The sequence below is a fragment of the Lepidothrix coronata genome, unplaced genomic scaffold (genome assembly GCF_001604755.1).
Source record: "Lepidothrix coronata isolate B3197 unplaced genomic scaffold, Lepidothrix_coronata-1.0 Scaffold75, whole genome shotgun sequence".
NCBI classification, from domain to species: Eukaryota; Metazoa; Chordata; class Aves; order Passeriformes; family Pipridae; genus Lepidothrix; species Lepidothrix coronata.
Genome location: NW_016690255.1, coordinates 7,135,908 through 7,154,822, shown reverse-complemented (window position 1 = coordinate 7,154,822; position 18,915 = coordinate 7,135,908). Strand labels below are relative to the sequence as shown.

Here is an 18,915-nt window from a genome sequence, read left to right as displayed (position 1 = left end):
CATCTACACCATGTAAATCCTGCTGAGGATTTACACATAGATGCCTCTGTGACATACCCCAAAAGCCCAAAATCCAAACACAATGATGATGAAGTCCACTGTGTCTGCGAGGAACATCAGCACATACACATCAGTCACTGCACTGTAGTCTGGATGAATAAGATTGTAGAAAAACTGTCTGATGGGCACATACACCTGGAGAGTCCTAAAACAATATAGACCACAATGTGATTTAATAACATGTAACTTGCACTGAAGAAAATAAAGGCTGAGTGTGCTATGATTAATATTTTTAAAGATATCTAAAATCTACTCTGACAGACTTCACAGGACTTCACAGGCACCAGTCCCTTGTTCTGATTGCTTCTAAACCACTGTATTAAAATTTGTTCAGTAGAACTGTACATAGCCAACCAAGTTCACATGGGACATTTAGCTTTTTCTATCAGGCAGATGCTATTTGAACAGCTGCCGATTTTTCTGATGTTCAGCTGCTGGGACATCTGCATACAATGAACACTTAACAGCAGTAGTAACCTGCTCTCTTTAAAATGCTGGTTTACTGCTTTACTCATTGGACCCTCCCCTCAGACCCACATCACTCCTCATATTGCTCACTTTTTAATTGTAAAGGCCTTGGCTTTGATCATTTGTTCTCTAAACTTTTCCATAAGAAGCTCTTTTCTGGATTTTTGCTTGATGCTTAACACGCTGCTTCCTTTCTGACTGCTGTTCCGTGTACTGGTACTTCCTGAAAAAAAAAAAAAAGGAGAGGGAAAGAAAAGCCAATTCAAAATAAAAGTTTAAATGCCAAAACTAGAAGGCAATAAATCTTGAGACTTCCATCCCATATACAAGTCTCACATTTGAAAGAAGCTTTGAGATGAATTCTTTTTTTCCCCAATATGATAAAATCTTGCGAGCATCCAGTAAAGGTTTCATCACTGGCATATCAAAACTTGATTAATAAGTATAAAAAGAGAAGACTAGTGATAAAGGCAAGTGTTTGATTAATCTGATTCAGTCATCTCAATTGGTAAAATATACATTTAGGCTAGAATAATCCTGCCCTTTTTACAAGGTAGGACAGGTAATCTGTTTCAATATACCTAATAAAAACTTTTCTCAGTTCAGGTATCATCAAATGTAGATATGAAAAATACATATGCTTTACATTCCCTCTAGCTGGAGATTACGCTGAACAGAATTTCTGGATCTGCGCCACACTGAGCATTCCTTTCCCAGCTTTTGGATAATGTAATTTTAAAAGCATAATGAATCACAAAGTATGGCTCTCCATTTGAACTTTAAGAAGGCTTGGAGTGTGTTCAAACATGAAGTTACATTGGTTCATATCCTACTTCATCACTGAGAAGCAGCAGCATTCAGTAGCCCCTGGGAGCTCTGCAGCAACCAGCACAAAGTTTAGTAGAATGATTCTATGGGAAATGAATGTTTGCTCTTCAAATCCCAGAAATGCCATGACATTTACCTCTCTTAGATCTGTGTGAGGAGAAGCTGGACCTGTGTGAAAGCTGTGATATGCTGCTAGAGCTCTTCCTCCTGATGGCAGTCTGTTGCTCAGGGAAGTGGACATGGATGGACTCCACTGATGCAGCAAGATTGACAGATTTCAATGAGGCAGAAGAGTCTCTCCTGCCTCCTGTCAGAGAGAGCTCATCATCGGTATCCTCTTTATTACTGGAGCTGTCTCCTTTCTCATCTTCATCCCACAGTCCATGGCACTAGTGGGAAAAGAAGAGAGCATATCAACCTTGTATTTCTGACACATCTGTATTTTTTACAGGCATTGCTAAACTCAGTCTCACGTTCACAACGGGGAAGACTAATTCATTGTGTTGGATATCATAAAATTAGGTTGCAAAAGATCTTTTAGATATCAGTTCAACCGTTACCTCATCACTGCCAAATCCACCACTAAACCACGTCCCTTCAGTGCCACATCTACATGTCTTTTAAACATCTCCTAAGATGGTGACTCAACCACTTCCCTGGGCAGCCAGTTAAATATTTATTAACCCTTTCAGTGAAGAAATTTTTCCTGATATCTAAATGAATGACTTTCCTATATCATGAGTGACTTAAAAAGTTATAATTAAAAATATATATATAAAATAAGAAACTATTATGAAACCAGATTACCTTTAAAATGGATCTGTGGAAGAACAAAGCGAGAAGCTGAACAAGATCATAGTGCACGTAACCCTCTTTCTTCTCAATGCCAATAATATTGGGTGGATGGTAAGGTTTATCTTTTGTGTAATCCACATGTTTATTCCAAGGAAAGAAGCCAAACTGGAAGAAGTACTTGATGACAATGGCTACCTGTTCAGAAACAAAACACACTTTGGGTGTTTTATAAGCACGTCAGATATAATAGCCTTGGGACATTAAGAGGGGAGAAATATGACTATTCTGTCAGTTTTATGAGAAGATAAACAAGCATATTCATTGCCAGAGAGGAATAACACTACACATTTCTTCAGTAATAAAGTCAATCAACATTCACCAACAGATGATGCTCAGTGGTACTTGAGACACCACAAGCAGTGATTACTGTCTCTTGATTAATAATTACACAGTAACTGCTTGCAAATGGTCTGTTCTTGTGATAACTGCATTTTGTGCCAGGAAGGATATTGCTCATTGCAATAAAAAAAATAAAAAACAAGATCTTTCTGTACCACAGAAATTGCTGGGGATGATAGCAAATATTTATATTAATATGAAGGGCCAGAGGCCCTTGACTCTAGAGATCAAAATCAGAAAATAGACCATGCAAGACTTAAAATTACCTTTTCTGTGTTAGACATGGGGTTGCAAAAAACAGCAGCATACCTCAGTATAGACGATGGCTGTCATCCAGAAACGTTTGCTTGGTCGAGGAACAGAGAGCATGGCCCACAGGAATATAAGGATGGGAAGTACCAGGGTTATCATAGAGGCAGAGATCATGTGGTTAAGGATGATCACAAAATAGCACACCATTTCGGACCGGGCCACCAGCGTATTGTACAGGGCATAAATAAGGAGCAAGACTCGAGGCTGACCAACATAAAACTTCTCTGACTCCTCCAGCTCATCATCATGAAACATCCTGTGAGGAGCAGAGTACCATAAATGAAATGAAAATGAACTTCACAAGAGCTGCTTTTCAAATTGCAACTATTTTTCCTTTTGAAAAATATTAAATTCTGCTGCTTAGTTTAACAGAGGGAAAAAAATAAAAAGAAAAGATTTAGTATTATAAACAAATAGCCTGATTCTAAGCTCAGAAAACAAGAATTTCTGGCAAAATAACTAAAAACACTGTTCTTCAGCTTTTAAATTTACCCAGGGTGTCGGCCTGGCTTAAGAACTTCTACAAACACCACTTTCCTACAGCTGCCCAACCAACATGTCTCATGCAAATCACACCATACTGGTGTGAATTCCTATCTGATTTATCAATACAGATAGGAACTTGGAAAGAAAACAGAGGTACATCATGAAACCTACATTATGAATAGTCCCGGGACATAAGATCAGAACATAATATACGTCCTTGAGCATTAGATATGTCCAATCTTTACAAGACTTAAATAAATATAAAAAGCAGTGACACATTCATAATTCTCTCTGCTTTTCATAAAGAGTGTCCTGGTCTGACAATAGATCTTACTGAAAAGCAAAAATTACTATGGAAAACCAGAAGACAAGACATTGCATCTGACGAAGTCAGATCTACATATCCTCTCTCTCTCCAGATGCAGTCAGGCTGAAAGACATTTCTATGGTTTAAGATTTTGTCCCTGCATTTGGGGGAGCTCTCCCCATCTGAGTCAGGCCAGAAAGCAGATGAAGAAGTGCAGTGGCACCATCCCCACCTCAGTGCTGGTTGTGCTACTGAGCACAGTGACTAACAGGCAAAGAGAGGAACTTATGAAAGTACTTAGCAAGGTGGTCTCTCTACACAGTTCTCAGCTCCTACTGGCTTTAAAAGAAACTGCTGAAGGCTAGTTTGCCTTATAGTAATCAAAAATAATTAAAGGAGAATCTTTTCCCAGATAGTCCTGGAGGAAACTCAGTTGAAATCACAGCTGCCTGGAGAAGAGAAGCCTTCTCCACAATAAATTCTTAGAAAAGCCCTTGACCCCATGATAATTGCAGCACAGAAATTCAGTGCTAATTGGAACAATTAAATACGGTATCTAGGGAGAAAGCAGAGATTCCTTCTAAGATGAATGTGAATAATTTAAAAATCAGTAATTAGAAAAACTGCACAGGAAATGAGCTTCTTCCCTTAAACCAAACTTAGAACATGGTCTGTATCAGAAACTGCAGGCTAGTTCTGAGACAAAAAAAACAAAGTAATGACAAAACTTTACGCATTGTGACCAACAATCTTCCCTTGTCATAAGGTCTTACTTGTTCAGAAGCAGCTCGCTAGCTGTTAGCTCATGCGTCAGTGGGGGGAGAATGGTATCAAGTTTGTCCGTCCGGCTGTCATCTGGGCTCACCAGCATGAGACTCTTACCAGCTGAGTCATCTGGGGACCCAAAGGGAAGATGTTCAAAGCTGACAGCTTTGCTGTAGGAAGGTGGAGCTTCTGCATTACTATCCACCGTGGAGTACAATGGCACATCGGTATCAGGAGTGTAGGCAGCTCCTTCTGAATCCAGGCTATAATCTTCCACCTCTTCTTCCTCCAACTTTGATGCAGAATGAGCTCCTTCCTCTTCATGCTCCCCTTCTACCTCCTCAATGGTTTCTGTTGTTCCCTGACGAGAATAGAGCATGGTGACCTGCGTAGGTTCACTGTCGGAGATGGATGAAGAGAGTGAGCTGCGGTTTACAAGACTCACAACCAAGCAAAATTTGTTAATTGTACCTTTATGCAGACAGCTGAGCAACCCCATTGCATTCCCAGGCCTTCAAAGTTCATATGCTCTGATAGAAAAGATATCATCATGATCTCCTCTTACACAGATGGAACATCTGGGTCCATTTGCTCCCTGAATGACATCCCACTGAACTCACAGTGATTCATTATGTTTTCACAGCAGTAAAGGGCAAATAAGAAACTACACTAACTTTCTGAAAGTAGTTCAAACACTTTCTGACCAGAGTCAAGACTTGCTATTACATCTATTAAAGGCATGCTCCATGGTGAATGATAGGCAGCCATGGGGTTCCATCTACAAATGGTGCTTTTAACAACCCCTGTATGGGTGTTGTATGCGACTGTAACGTGAGCTGAACACACACATACCAACTCTAATTTCAAATAAAAGAACATGTAAATTGCTGACATGAAGAAATACAACCTGGATTACCAAACTGTTCCAGTAACAGGGTATGTTGCTTACCTTTAGATTGTTCTATGTTCTTCAATAAAGTCTTCATTTTTACTTTATCTGCCTGCTTTACTTCTGCATGTACCTATTTTCTTTTTCAACTGTCCTTATTCACTCTGATCAGTTTTCTGCTTGATTCACCTTCCTTATTCTTGGCTTTGCATAGGATCATAGAATGGTTTGAGTTGGAAAGGACCTTAAAGATTATCTAGTTCCAATCCACCTGCCGTGGGCAGGAACACCTTTCACCAGACTAAGTTTCTCAAAATGCCATCCAACCTGGCCTTGAACACTTCCAGGAATGCAACATTTACAGCTTCTCTGGGCAACCTGTTCCAGTGTCTCACCACCCTCCGAGTGAAGAATTTCTTCCTAATATATAATCTAAACTTGCTCACTTCTAGTGTAAAGCCATTACCCTTTGTCCCGACACTCCATACCCTTGTAAAAAATCCCTTGCTATCTCTCTTTTAGACATCCTTTAGGTTCTTGAAGGTTCCTATGTGGTGTTCCTGAAGCCTTCTCTTCTCCAGGTTGAACAGCCTGAGCTACCTCAATCTGTCTCCATAGGAGAGGTGCTGCAGCCCTCCGACCATCTTTGTGGCCCTCCTCTGAACTCACTCCAACAGGTCTATCTCCTTCTTATGTTGGTTGTCCCAGGGCTGAATGCAGTAGTCCATAATCACTTTCTCTCTTAATGCTCTGTGTACTGCAGCAACCTCAATCGTTGTAAATTCATGTAGCCTGATGACTCCAGACGGGAATCTGAATGTCATATTTGTTGGCTCTGCTTTTACCTTTTCCATTCCTCACAAGTATTTTTTCACCTCTCCCCTCAGACATCACTCTTTCTCTTTTTAGCCTCTATTCCAGTCCTTCTCCATAGGTTAGACAACAGGTGTCTATGGGTTAGACAACTCAGTGTCTTTTGTTGGCTGCATGTCCTTGTATCTCAACAGAGACAAAACTAGTTTTCACATAGCTCCTATGAAATGAGCAATATTTTCACCCAAAGTATAACCTTTTACAGAAAACTGGCACTGGCAAAGCCATCTGGCACTACCTTCTGCCAAAATTAAAAACTAAGTTCCATCTCTTTTTCTTTTACACTGCTTATAAACTTATTGTGGCTATGTTAGATCACTTTATTTGTAGCAGCATTTTAATTAGAACATGTAACACTTATGATGATGTGTGTTTTGATGATTCACGTTAGCACTCATCCTGGTTAAAATGCACAAAATCATAAAAATCCATAATTTCAAAACAGAATGACACCAAAAATTTGTAAACCACTTTCAACACTGAAAGACAATGATGAATATGCCATAAAATTTCATATTTATAATACTAGTTGAAATACTGCTTCCCAATGCCATGTCTGGTTTTTACCTGCTAAAAACTGAGCGAACAGCCCTGAACAGTTCTCTCTTTCGTTGGATATTAATATTATTCACTATCTTTTCACAGCTATTTTCCCATTCTTAATTCCAACACCTTACTCAGTGGTAAAGTAATCAAAACATATTTAGCAATCTTTCCTATATGGGGAAAACTAAAAATTGAAAAACCAAGGCCGACATCGTCTATCTTAGTTTCTAAAATTAGACATTTATTTCCATTTTTAGGATAACTCTGATTAGCTGAGAAACTTCCAGCTTCCAATTTAAGAACAAGCATCAGCTCAGTAACTCTGAAAATCAGACACTTTCTTAGGTGATTAATACAGACTTCAGCCTGCTTTTAGACAACCAGTGTAATGTAATCGAGCAACTTTTAAAATTACATGAATTAAGGATGAAAAATAGAACAAAACAAAAAAGAGAATAAGAAGTGAAACAACAAATGAATCCTAGATTATGATCCTGACTTTGAATCTCAAAACCATGCCACAACACAGAAGGGAGTAAAGCTTCCATTAACCATGCAAACCACTCTGCACACCACGTATCTGCAAAAGCAAATTCATGTACACCGCAGTAAGTATAACGGTATGGGTAAACGAGTGAAGAAAGCATGCATGAGTTAAGCACCTTGACACTATACTGCCACTGTCAGCTGATGAGGAGGACATATCCATGCTCTGCATTTTACGAAGCCTAGGTCGAGCGCGCTCACTTGTTTTAGGAACAGTGTCTGGTCCATCTAAATCATCAAGGGTTGACTGCCTTGAGAACAGCATGGTTGCTTCAGTGTAGCAGCTAGCAGCGCAAACAGTTATAAAGACAGTGTTAAATACAAATGGTATTACACATGGTTCACTAAATATGCTCGCCATGCAGCAAAACACTGACACAGAGAGAAAAGGTTCAGAGAGAAGATAAGGATTTGTTTAGAGTCACCACGAAAACACATTTCTACGCCCAGCTTGCCCATGGTCAAATTCATATAGGGGCTACAGAAGGTTAACAACCATCTATTCATATTCAAGAAGATATGAAACCAACAGAGTGCTCTAAATGCTTTCCAGGGCACAGACTCACATATGTGAGCAGGTTTTATTTTGTTTCTTTGCTCCTAAAATTTCCAAATTCCACAAGAGTGTTTTGGGAAGTGAGCTCCTCTGTACGTATTCTATTTTATTAATGATATACTGTGCTGAACCTTTTCATACAGACAATTTCCTAAAAGAGCCCTTAAAACTGAATAGCTCATATTCCACAAATAGCAAAATAGCTGTCAGACATTGGTTGATCCTCTTTCCGAGCCAAAGAGCCAAATCAGATATGTTACTTAGCCGGTAGATGCATGCCAAATACAACCTGCTCTGCATGAGATGGCATTTATTTTGATATTTACTAGGAAGCCCTGATGATTCTTTCCAGAAGATTTAATTTATTTCAATCACAGCTTAAAGTATTTCAAAACTGGTAACATGCGCATCTTGAGATAAAGAACAGATATAAGTAACCCTTATAAGTAAACCCTTATCTCCTTTCACTTATCAAATACAACAGGACAACCAGAGACATACACCATACATTGAGCATTTATGTGTTACTGGAGAAAAGAAGAATGGGATGAGTTATGAGAAAGAAAGTACATAATTAAATATAAGCATCTAACATAGCAACAGGAAAGAAGCAAATACCTTAATGACATATGGTAGGTAAGAGGATTATTTCTCCTGTAAAAATCTTTGAAAAACACAGATGTCTATGAAATGAGTTGAGTGACCTGGTGTTTTAATGCATGTAGTGACCTGCCTGAATCTCTCAAACAGAATGAGAGAAGAAGGAATCACAAAATGCAGGATTTACGCTCTACTTTTCTTCTTTTGAGTCCAGCTGTGTTACACCTGAGCAGCAGCAGCAGGGAATTTGCTTCTTTGGCAAGCATTATGTTTGTCCAGGGGCATAGAGAATTGGGAAAAAGGTCAGAAAGGAAGCACAATGATGTTTTCCATGTTACTTTGGTTTTGCTAGCTTGAAGTGAGGAAAAAAAATCTCCTGGCCTGAAGTGACAGTTTGCTATTACTGCCTTAAGGAAAATGTGGAGGAAACAGCAAAATATGCGGAACAAAGAAGCAATTATTCTTAGGCCTACCCTCACTGATGATGTTTTTGACAGAATAGGCTGAGGCTGAAAGCATACCTTGGTCTTTGAACAGAAGAAAAGAATCACCAAGATACCAAAAGTACTGTGAAATATTTTCTTTAAGAACAGTCTTAATGGCAGGGGCACCTCTGTCCTGCCAGTTCACTTGGACAAGACCCTTTACGGGCCACTTCATTATTTCTGTGTGTGCACAAAGGCTCACAGGGTCCTCCAGACAAAATCTGAAGGGCTGTCTGCACGGTGCATGGTTTTGATGAAGCAGAAAATGCTGCTTCCTATGGGAACAGGAGATCTGCCCTAGAGGCCTGATTCAGCAGCATGGGAATCGTTTGAAGCTCTTTTAGTAGCTTGGGAGGGTCTTGAGGGAGGACGTTTCCCTCTGCACATACACCTATGGAGTAAAGCCAGGCCATTGCTTTATCAGTGAGGTTTTGCTGCTAAAATATGGGGAGATGGCAGCAAGTAGACAATATAGTTTTGCATATTGCCTTTTGTCTATGTGCTACAATGTTATGCATGTGTTATTTTAGATCTCAAGGGCTGAGTTTATTCTTTTCAAGGGAAACACCTATTACTAAGGTGTTGAAGTATTTTAAATGCAGACATTGTTCAAAGGGAACTTTCCAAGAGCCTTAAGCAGAGCAGCTGTTGAAATCAAAGTAGCACATGCCCGTTCATATATTTTCTATGGAAGAAACATATGCCAGCTGCCCTCCCAGACATGGAAGTCCTGACCTGGCTCCCAGAAAATCAAAGGAAAAATATCTAGTAATCCCAATGGATAAAAACAATGCCTTCAATGTTTGGTTTAAAACTGTTTTAAATGAAGAATGAATCATCAGAATAATTATTGACTGAGCAGCTGCTCTGTATCCTCGAATGTCAGGATATGTGTACGAGACAACACTTGCAGCACAGTCTGTATATTCTTTATGTATTTTAGGGACATGGTTCCGAACATAGAAGAACTGAGAACACTAGTAAAGTGTAGAGATTTACACTGGACAAAGCTGGTGTTGACTCAAGTAATTGACTGTCATGTAAATTTGATTCAAGTATATCTTCCTGAATGACTTTTCAAATTCGTGTTGTTGGAGATCTTGAAAAGCATTAGCTTCTTGAAATCACTCAAGGACTAGGTATTTTAAATTGAATGTTCATTAAAAGCCCTGAGTTCAAGCATTTTATATAAAGTTGATCAGGCATTCTGTTGAAATGCGGATATATATAGCGCAGAGATGTTTTTATCCTCAATGAGTGGGAAATTTCTAAGTTAATGACTTCCTTTTTGCTAAACAAATTTACCCTTCCCAAAGAGTTTATTAGCTTAAGGGTCGACTTACAAATTTTTCCGTTTTTTTTTTTTTTTTTTTCTGTCCATGAGCTGGTTACTGAATGGCATTATCTGTTTTAACTACTACATTCCCCACACCTGCAAGTAAAAATCCCAAACAATTACTAACATTCATAGTCCTAAACTGGACTTTGATCCAGCCCAAGTGGGGATTCTCCCTTCATCCTTTCTCCTGCCTCACTAGTCAAAAGCTACTTCTCCAGTTCTCCCTGCCTCAAGCTTTATTGTCCCTTCTGGTGAGGGAAACATCAATAAAAAGTGATGTTCACAAGCACTCAGACTACACTTGTATATTTACTCTTACAGGAGGGTCAGAGGCTCCCACCTGCAGCTCCTATAAAAGTCTACACAAAGGTAGAGTTGGGAACTGAAAATGTTATCTGTGATCAACAAAAATTAATACAAACTGAACTGAATACAAACCCTTGGATATTGCAAAATCTGACTTAGGACCTGTGTCTAGCTGCTGCTACATAATGATAGGCAAAGTCACATACGGGCAGCCAACTAGTTTTAGTAAGTTCCTAATCACCTTACAGAAATTCATAAGCTGTTTAACCTAATAAGTAGTTCATCAGTCAAATGAAAACAATCTGCAGCAAATGCTCTATCATGCTACCTCCCAATCCCTTCTGGTGGTATTTTTCAAATAGCCTGGTAAGGATCAACATCAATCTCTTCTCCTTCTGGCCCATGTGAACTTCGCACTTTGCCTTTAGGATACATAAACAGAAACCAAACAAATGCTTTGTGAATACCTCATTTTATCTCTACCTACTCAGTGGAAAAATGACTGAGAATAAGTGAGAGCTCTAGTAAAAGAGAAAACCCCACTAAGGATACTATACAAATGTCCTTTTAGAACTTTACGTAGGGTAAGAACAACATCCCTGCATTAGACTTATGACGGTCAACTCTGAACGTCACAAGAAATTTACAGTTCCTGCAACTGCTCAGGAGGGTTCTCTCTAGATATGCAGTGTTTAGAGCACTGAGCAGATACCTACAGTAACTTCTGTCCTGAACAGGAAGGATTATGTCTTATTATAATGGAATAGCTTCTGTGCTTCAGCATTCCTGTGAACTTCTGGACGTGCTTACCTTACTCATGGACCTAATGTCCACTACAGAATTTTGTGTAATACGACCAAAGGATAAATGGAACAGAAACACTCTTCCCCTTCCCAAAAGTTTTCCACTGCAACCTAAGATCCCGATCACAGGGAATCTTTAGATTTAATTAGTCACTTCTACATTTACTGGAAATCATTACTTTGAAATATAACATGCCATCTTCTCTTGTTTGATAATTCAAAAAAATATTACTCAATAAACTCACATGAAGTTTAAAACATTTCACATTTCTAAAAAAGGTCAAAAGCACTTCTGTAATCCCTGAAAGAGATATGCAAGTGTGCCACAATAAACAGATGGCATTATCATTCAATCAACAGACTCATTACTGCTTCCTCTATTATTATAGCAGACGTCCACAATTTGTAAATACTCAGTGCAAGAATATTTGATTGTTCATTACCAGAAAGAGAATTTGAGATTAGAGAAATCAGTTCTAATACTGCCTTTGCTATTCCTTTGTTGATAAATTCTGTGACTTCTTCTAAGGAAATGAAGATGACAGAAACACACGTTAAAAATTTAACTTTTTCTGTTGCAAAGCAGAACCACAGAATCACTGAATTCTCTGAGTTTGAAAAGAGATCTTAAATATGTAAAAGTGTGCTCAAAGTAGGGTGAAAAATGGGTGGTTATTCTGAAAAAAAAGGCATAAGTGGAGCACAACACTGGATACAATCTCACTGAAGAAGTAAAATCTATATATGAAAATTACAAGATTTGTTTTTCCTTTCTATAATTAATTTTGGAATTGGCTTCCCTTTGTTTATAGTTAAAGTTCCTGATAAACATGATTGTATAATAATGATGACTTCTTCTATCTACGGTAAACAGTGTGACCAAAAACTACATAATGAAAGCAGGACTGATATTACTATTTATTCTTTAGGTGAGACTGAACTTTGTGGAGTTATAACTTGCCCTGCAAATATCCAAGTGGTTCCAAGAGAGCTGGTTAACAGAATTTGATTTTATACTTTTTCTCACATCATTCGACTCTTGTAAAACTTTGAGACAAAACACAAAGTTTGCTTAGTTGGGTAACTAGCCACTGAGAAGAATTTGCTCAGATTTGATGTTTATACTGGAGTGAATCTATCAAAGTCCAGTGCTTACCCTGGGGAGAAATTTGTGGATATTTTGTTGAAGCATAGTACTCATAGACAGACATTCTCTTAAACTTGCTTTTCAATAATATCAAAGGAAGACAAGCCCTCATTATATTCAGTCTGCTGACATCTACCCATATGTCATTAGTAACAGCTAAGCATAATTTCCTGTACACAGAAGGTTCTGGGTTTGCTGGGAGTATCAAACACAATATGATACTGCCCACTTCAGAGAAAAACAGGAGACAGTGGAAGGCAATGGATTATAAAACAGCTGGATTTCCAAAGCCTTCCTTTCTCCCCCTCATGCTGGACAATTTCTGCAGTATCTTAAAAGTCAAGAACACCAGGGGCATGGTGGGAACAGGCTGCCTCTGTAAAAGAAAGTGCATGTGTGTGCCTCTGTGTTCATGAAGCAGCAGGAGCATGCAGTAGTTTTGGCAAGGGACTTGATGGCACCTGTTTTCAAAAAGGATGACGATGGTGGTTTTCCTGAACTAGTATGGGTATTTGATTAACAAATGTGTAGCTCTGTTGAACTGTAATCATAGCAGTTAGGAAATCAGGCTCTTAAAACATTTTTTGCCCTGTGGATATGAGAGGGGGATTTTGTCCTCCCAAAGGCAGAATCTCTTTCGATGTAAAGCCTTTTTTGATTTGAGGGCAACAGACAACAATTTATTTTACAAAGACAAAACATTCACAATGAATGATCATTCCCCAAACTACTTGCCTGAATTCCTAAACCACTATCCAAGAAGCAACCTCAGCTTATTTTCCACTACTTTTCACGAGAACAGAACCCCTGCCAATGATTCCTAATTGTAGGGGGAACAGAAAGCAGTGGGGTAGTCATGCAGTGGAAAAGGAGTCGAGCTAACAACTGAGTCCACCACTATAAAGGAATAGTAACATATAGCAGTTTTCACTATTAAAATGGAAAAATCAAACCAAGAATTCAACATTGATCAGAAAGTTCATCAGTACTTAGATGTTATCTAGTATTAGGTCTACTGCATGAACCCTCTATCTTTCACAAAATAAAATTAAATCAATACCTGGAGATACTGTCACGAGAAGCTGCTGAATCTAAGCTATCCATTCTTTCAGATGCTTGCAAACCAGAAGCTTGACTGGGATTTTTATCAATTGAGTCCAGTCCCGACTCCTCAGAAAGTTTCATCATGTGGTTCTGGTAATACAAATGGATGCTCTCCCGTGTTGGAACATTTCCCTGCGGAAGAGAGTAGAAGTAGACATACATTGCAGGGGGGAAGTGTATTCTTCAAGAAATTAGTTTCTTCTGTCATTTGGCAAGGACCAGATTAAGGACTGTGCAAACAGCTGCCTAGTAAATAATAACTCCCATTTGTAGTTCCTTTTCAGAGCGCAAGTCAGATTCTGACTTAAAGTACCATGGCATGAAGTGTTTGGTTTTCAAGCAAAACTGGAGCAACCCATGTGGTTTCACTATATATAGCCACTACAACTCTGCTGCATGCACTACAGATTATTCAGCATGAGAATGAGGTGCGGACTGAGACCATGACTCAGTTTGTACTCCAGCAGCTTTTGAGGTATCTCTTTTAGATAGCTTCACTGACTCTAAGAAAAATCATACATCTTATTAGTGTCCAGTAGCAGTATTTTTAAACAGAAAAAAAATGGAACAGGTCACGTACAAATTGATCTAGATTTTCATTAGTGTCCTAAGATCAGAATTTGTTCAGGAATTATGGACACAGCTGAGAAACCATGAAAAATACACCAAAGACTACTCTTTCTCTGTGATTTCACAATCAAGCAAGTTCACGAAAAGATGGTTTTATTAACTGTCAGCCCAGATCTGGGCACAGAATCAAGTCTTTCTGGCTATGATATTGCAATCAGAATTCTAAAGGTGTGCCGTAAGAATAAAACTGACAATTTTATAGACTGTTCTTAGGTAGAAACACATCCAACTCATTCCACTCGCAGTTGCATTGACTGCAGATGATATACTGAGAGGGGAGATTGCTATTCTTGAACAGTCATTTTTCTGACTTATAATGAAGCCTTACACAAGGACTTTTTCCAGCTAAAATAATAAAAGTAGTCTAAAATATGGCCCGTATTTCCTTTACTAATATTATTAGTTTCTATTATTTCAACTCTGGTCCTTTACAGTGACTCAAAACTACAATATTCAAAATCTGATGTTTTGTGGAAAAAAAATTAAATCTTAAGAACAAAATCTGACACCCACGTTTTTAATTAGGTTTGTTTGTATACAAGCTGTGTTGCTTCTGCAATGATAAATGTTTGTGCCATTATGACAGCCTGGCTTGAAACTATGTCACAGGTTACATTCTAGCTCCACAGCAGGCCTGGGATAAAGGATAAGAGTTGTGACAGGAAAAGGGCCTCACAACTGATGGAGGACTCAATTTTAGGTTCTTCTGCAGCTGGAAGAGATACAAAAGGAATTAATACATCAGATTAACTGTCCCCAACTCTACATTGGACAAAGAAACATGCCACCATGAGGGCTGCAGTGAGACCCTCCTTTCTTGGGCAGCAATGACAGTCATGTGGTTGCTACAGAGACTTAGTGATGCTACAGAAGGGCCCCTAGTATCAGAAGATTTAGGATTGAAGTAGGATATACCAGCCTGTGCAAGGACATATGGGCTCTATTTTAATCAAAGTAGCATCCTACTAACGTGCAATTGAAATCCATAAATAAATACTAAACCTACTGGGAACAAAGCATAGGAAAAACTCAGAAAGTTGAGGTGAAAAGTAGTAAAGAACAATTAAAATAAGGTCTCAAATAAGTAATGGCCAGAGAAAGGCAGTTAGCCTGGCTTCTGCATAAATTTTAAAACTGGGCAGTGAGAAGGAATCATATTGTGCCATCACACATTGACAGTGGCTGGGCAATAGAAGGCTTTATTGAGGTCAAGAGTAATAATGCGTTGTTGACCTTTTTGACTAATTAATCCCTGAGACAGTCTTCGGCTTTTAACAAAAACTAGAAGGAACTAAAAATGGCAGATTTCCAAGAAATAGTTGGGTAGCTAGTGACATATATAAAAATACCGGTGCTTAAAATGAGAACTTTATCCAACTTCAAGGTATCATCTACTTATACTGGGAAGATCCAAATACATTTCTAGTTACACTAGCAGCATTAATCTTTGATAATAATGGGCTTTTCTAACGCACAGCTAGCTTGTGAAGGACCACATAGCTTCATCATGATTGAAGAAATTTATGCCTATATGTTGTCATTCATTTCTAATGCAAGTTGGTCTACAAAAAGACTGAAATACGTGTACTGAGGTAGTTTTTGAGCTGTTTAAAATGCTATGCCTTTTCCTCCCTTCTTAAGTTTATTTTGTCCCCTCAAAACCACACTATGTCACAGAAGTGTTTCAGACAAAATTTTATATCAACCTCTCAAAAAATTACTTTTCCAATAATTTCTTTTGTGTCCAGATAATAAATAAAATAATTTATTATTTATATATTTATCAAACAGCAAGCAGTAAAATGTAGGGGGTGTGTTTTAGGGATGCTGGAAGGGGTATCCTGGGAAATGAAGTCCCTAATGTACTCCAACACACATGGGCACTGGGGTACCACATGGTGATTGGTTAAGAGAATCACGTGTTGTTTTAAAGTGCATAGAAAAAGTGTTGTTTGCTTCCAGTAAACGGATTTGGTTGTTTGGACCCTCAACTAACCAGGTCATGTGGTTTATTATTTATTATATTAATAAATGCCACAGTAAAAGAGTCCAGACATATTTTTAAAATGCATGTATAAGTGAGATTTTTATAATTTTACTCCTTACTACGGTGATCTGAAAAGACAACCTTTCACTTTTCACCAAGCTAGAAATGGCATTAGTAGACAAAATAGACCAAAGGCGTTACCTTCTTAATCTCCCTGGTCAGCATACAGCGCTCAATTCTTAGCACAGTGGAGATATCGATGTGTTCTCTTGAGATGGAATTAAGCCAAGCTGTAAAACTGTCTAGTGTTGCTAGGAAAAGGACCCAAGTAAACTTCAAGATATTAAATATCCTCTTGATGATGTTATCTAAGGGAGGGGAAAAAGCAACAGAGAGTTAATGAACACAAATATCTTTTATTGTACTTTTGCCTGGAGTTAGATTCATTTTTCCTTCATTGTCTAATAATAACAATCCAGTCTGTGAGACCCTGTCATACTAAGGAATCTCTGAAGATGGCTAGAGGCCTTTTGGCTGTCTGGACCATTTTCTGACTGTATGCCTAGGCTTATCATCTGGAATCCCTTTTCCACCCTGTAAGTCCTTGATCCTCCAATCATTAGTCATACTAACAGTCCCTGATTTTAGAGACACAGTATGCACAGGTCTGTAAAATGAAACCCAAGGATTCGAGCATCTCCTGAGAGTATTCAACATCCCCAGGTCCTGTGATCTGAAAAACTGCTCAGCCAGCCTGTTGAGTTGGACCTCTTAACTGTCTCCTTACTTGTGTGTGTTTCTTTCTGCACAAACTTGGCCTTTCGTGCTTGAATCTTGCTTAGCTGAGTTTTAAAGTCTAACGTGCCTAAACGGTCTTTTAATCTCTCCCAGTTTTCCAGCCTCCTAAACACACATCTTTGTATTTACTGTTTTCAAAGCCTCTGTTTTTCTAAATAGGCTGTGCTGTGTCATCAGTGATCTCAGGTCAACTAGAACAACTAGGAAAAATAATAATTTATAAAACTTTATTTTTGCACCATTTTGGCAAAACAGTACACTTTCCCATGAATAAGGCTTATGGGTTTATACAAACAATAGTAGCTTTATTTTGCTCAACACATCTGTCTCAAGTTAATTTCTCATTTCAGTAGTTCAGTCAGCATTAGTAACTGCATTTCTCATCCAAAAAGCAGCACTTTGAACTTATTTTTCTTCCACTCACAACCATGCACACCACACTACAGTTCTCATATAGTGTTGCAAGTGTTCAAAGCCATGTTGGATGGGGCTCTGAGCAACCTGGTCTAGTGGGAGGTGTCCCTGCCCACAGTAGGGGGTTGGAACTAGGTGATCTTTAAGGTCTCTTCCAACCCAAGGCATTCTATGATTCCATGAATCTATGAAATACTAAAAAAATTCTTTCCAACTAGCCAGTTCCAGAGCTAGTTGTCCCTGCTAGGTTCCAAAGCCCAGAGCACCAGTATAAAGACGAATTTTAGATTAACCAGCCTAAGAAATAGTAGAAAACTGTCAATAATCTGCCATGCAGGGACAAAATATTTGACGTAGGTACTAAGGAGCCAATTTGTGTGCTAAAGCATGACCCTTCCAACAACCTCAGTTCGTTGCTGTACCACAAGATGGCACGCAAAACTCTACGGAGCTCACATTCACTCCTTACAAAGACTGCAAAGGTGAAGCTATAATAAAGCAAAAGATTTCCTGAAGAGGAACATGCACATGTCTGTGGGTGTGCAGGCAGGGTTGTATGCACATATATGTGTAGAGAAAATGAAGAAAAAAATCATTAGTGGTATGTTCCTGAAAAGCAGATGCTGAAATGGTAGTTTGTACCATTTATCTGAGCAATGCTACTGAACTGGTCTGCTGCCCACAAACATAAGAGCATTTAGCCCCTTCTCTTGGTCATATCATTAATTTAATGATATTTTACCCTTTTTTTCAGGCCTTTTCTATGTAGTTTAAAATTGGAGATGTTGTATGAGTTATCTACTTAAATTTTATTCATGCAACATGCAGGTCTTGAAGTTAAGGAAATCTCACCATTAGAAATTAAATGTAAAACTGTATCTACTTCAAAGACCATTAATTTCCTTTGAATTGCTGATAACAGTATGAATAGGTGAAAACAGCACTCATACACAAAAATATACAACACGTAAATATTCTTTTTTAACCCACAGTCATCTTCTCTAATATATAATTTCTCCTACTGACCTCAGGAGAAGCACAGCTCCCAGGTTAAAATTTTCTTTACCGTTGACCATCACTGGCATGCCATAGTCTCACCATGGTGCCAAGCACTTCCAGTCTAATCTGGAAGGTCATTTTCTCTCTGGGATAGAGGTGATTTAGCACTTGTTTTTAATGACACTGTAGCTGTTTTGGTACCTTTGCTGTTCTCCAAAACTTTTTAAAAATAATCTTTTGGGGATCAATTGCATCTAAACATCCTCAAGAAAGGAAACAAATATTTACTTTTGGCGGAGAAGGGTCAAATGCAGACAAGGTTTCTCTCTGCCTGAGAGTGTCAGAAAGGAATCGATCTAAAGTTTGTAATGATACTAATGATTCCTTACCAATTACTGTCTAATTTTTCTAACCATCTTCTTTAACAAATTTTACCTAGGAATGGTCAAAGTATTTGAACAAAAATATAAAGT

The 18,915-nt window shown here is 38.5% G+C and overlaps 1 protein-coding gene across 1 annotated transcript in view; it reads right to left on the bottom strand.

The window, feature by feature from the left end:
- Positions 1–18,915, bottom strand: part of PIEZO2 (piezo type mechanosensitive ion channel component 2) — a 298,797-nt gene that overhangs the window by 16,979 nt on the left and 262,903 nt on the right. The window contains exons 35-42 of the mRNA XM_017819591.1: positions 16,433–16,599; positions 13,571–13,746; positions 4,429–4,818; positions 2,860–3,118; positions 2,164–2,346; positions 1,493–1,745; positions 619–751; positions 58–205 (exon numbers count right to left, since the gene is read on the bottom strand). Of these exons, the coding sequence (XP_017675080.1) occupies positions 58–205; positions 619–751; positions 1,493–1,745; positions 2,164–2,346; positions 2,860–3,118; positions 4,429–4,818; positions 13,571–13,746; positions 16,433–16,599 (1,709 nt within the window). The remainder of the gene's footprint in view (positions 1–57; positions 206–618; positions 752–1,492; positions 1,746–2,163; positions 2,347–2,859; positions 3,119–4,428; positions 4,819–13,570; positions 13,747–16,432; positions 16,600–18,915) is intronic.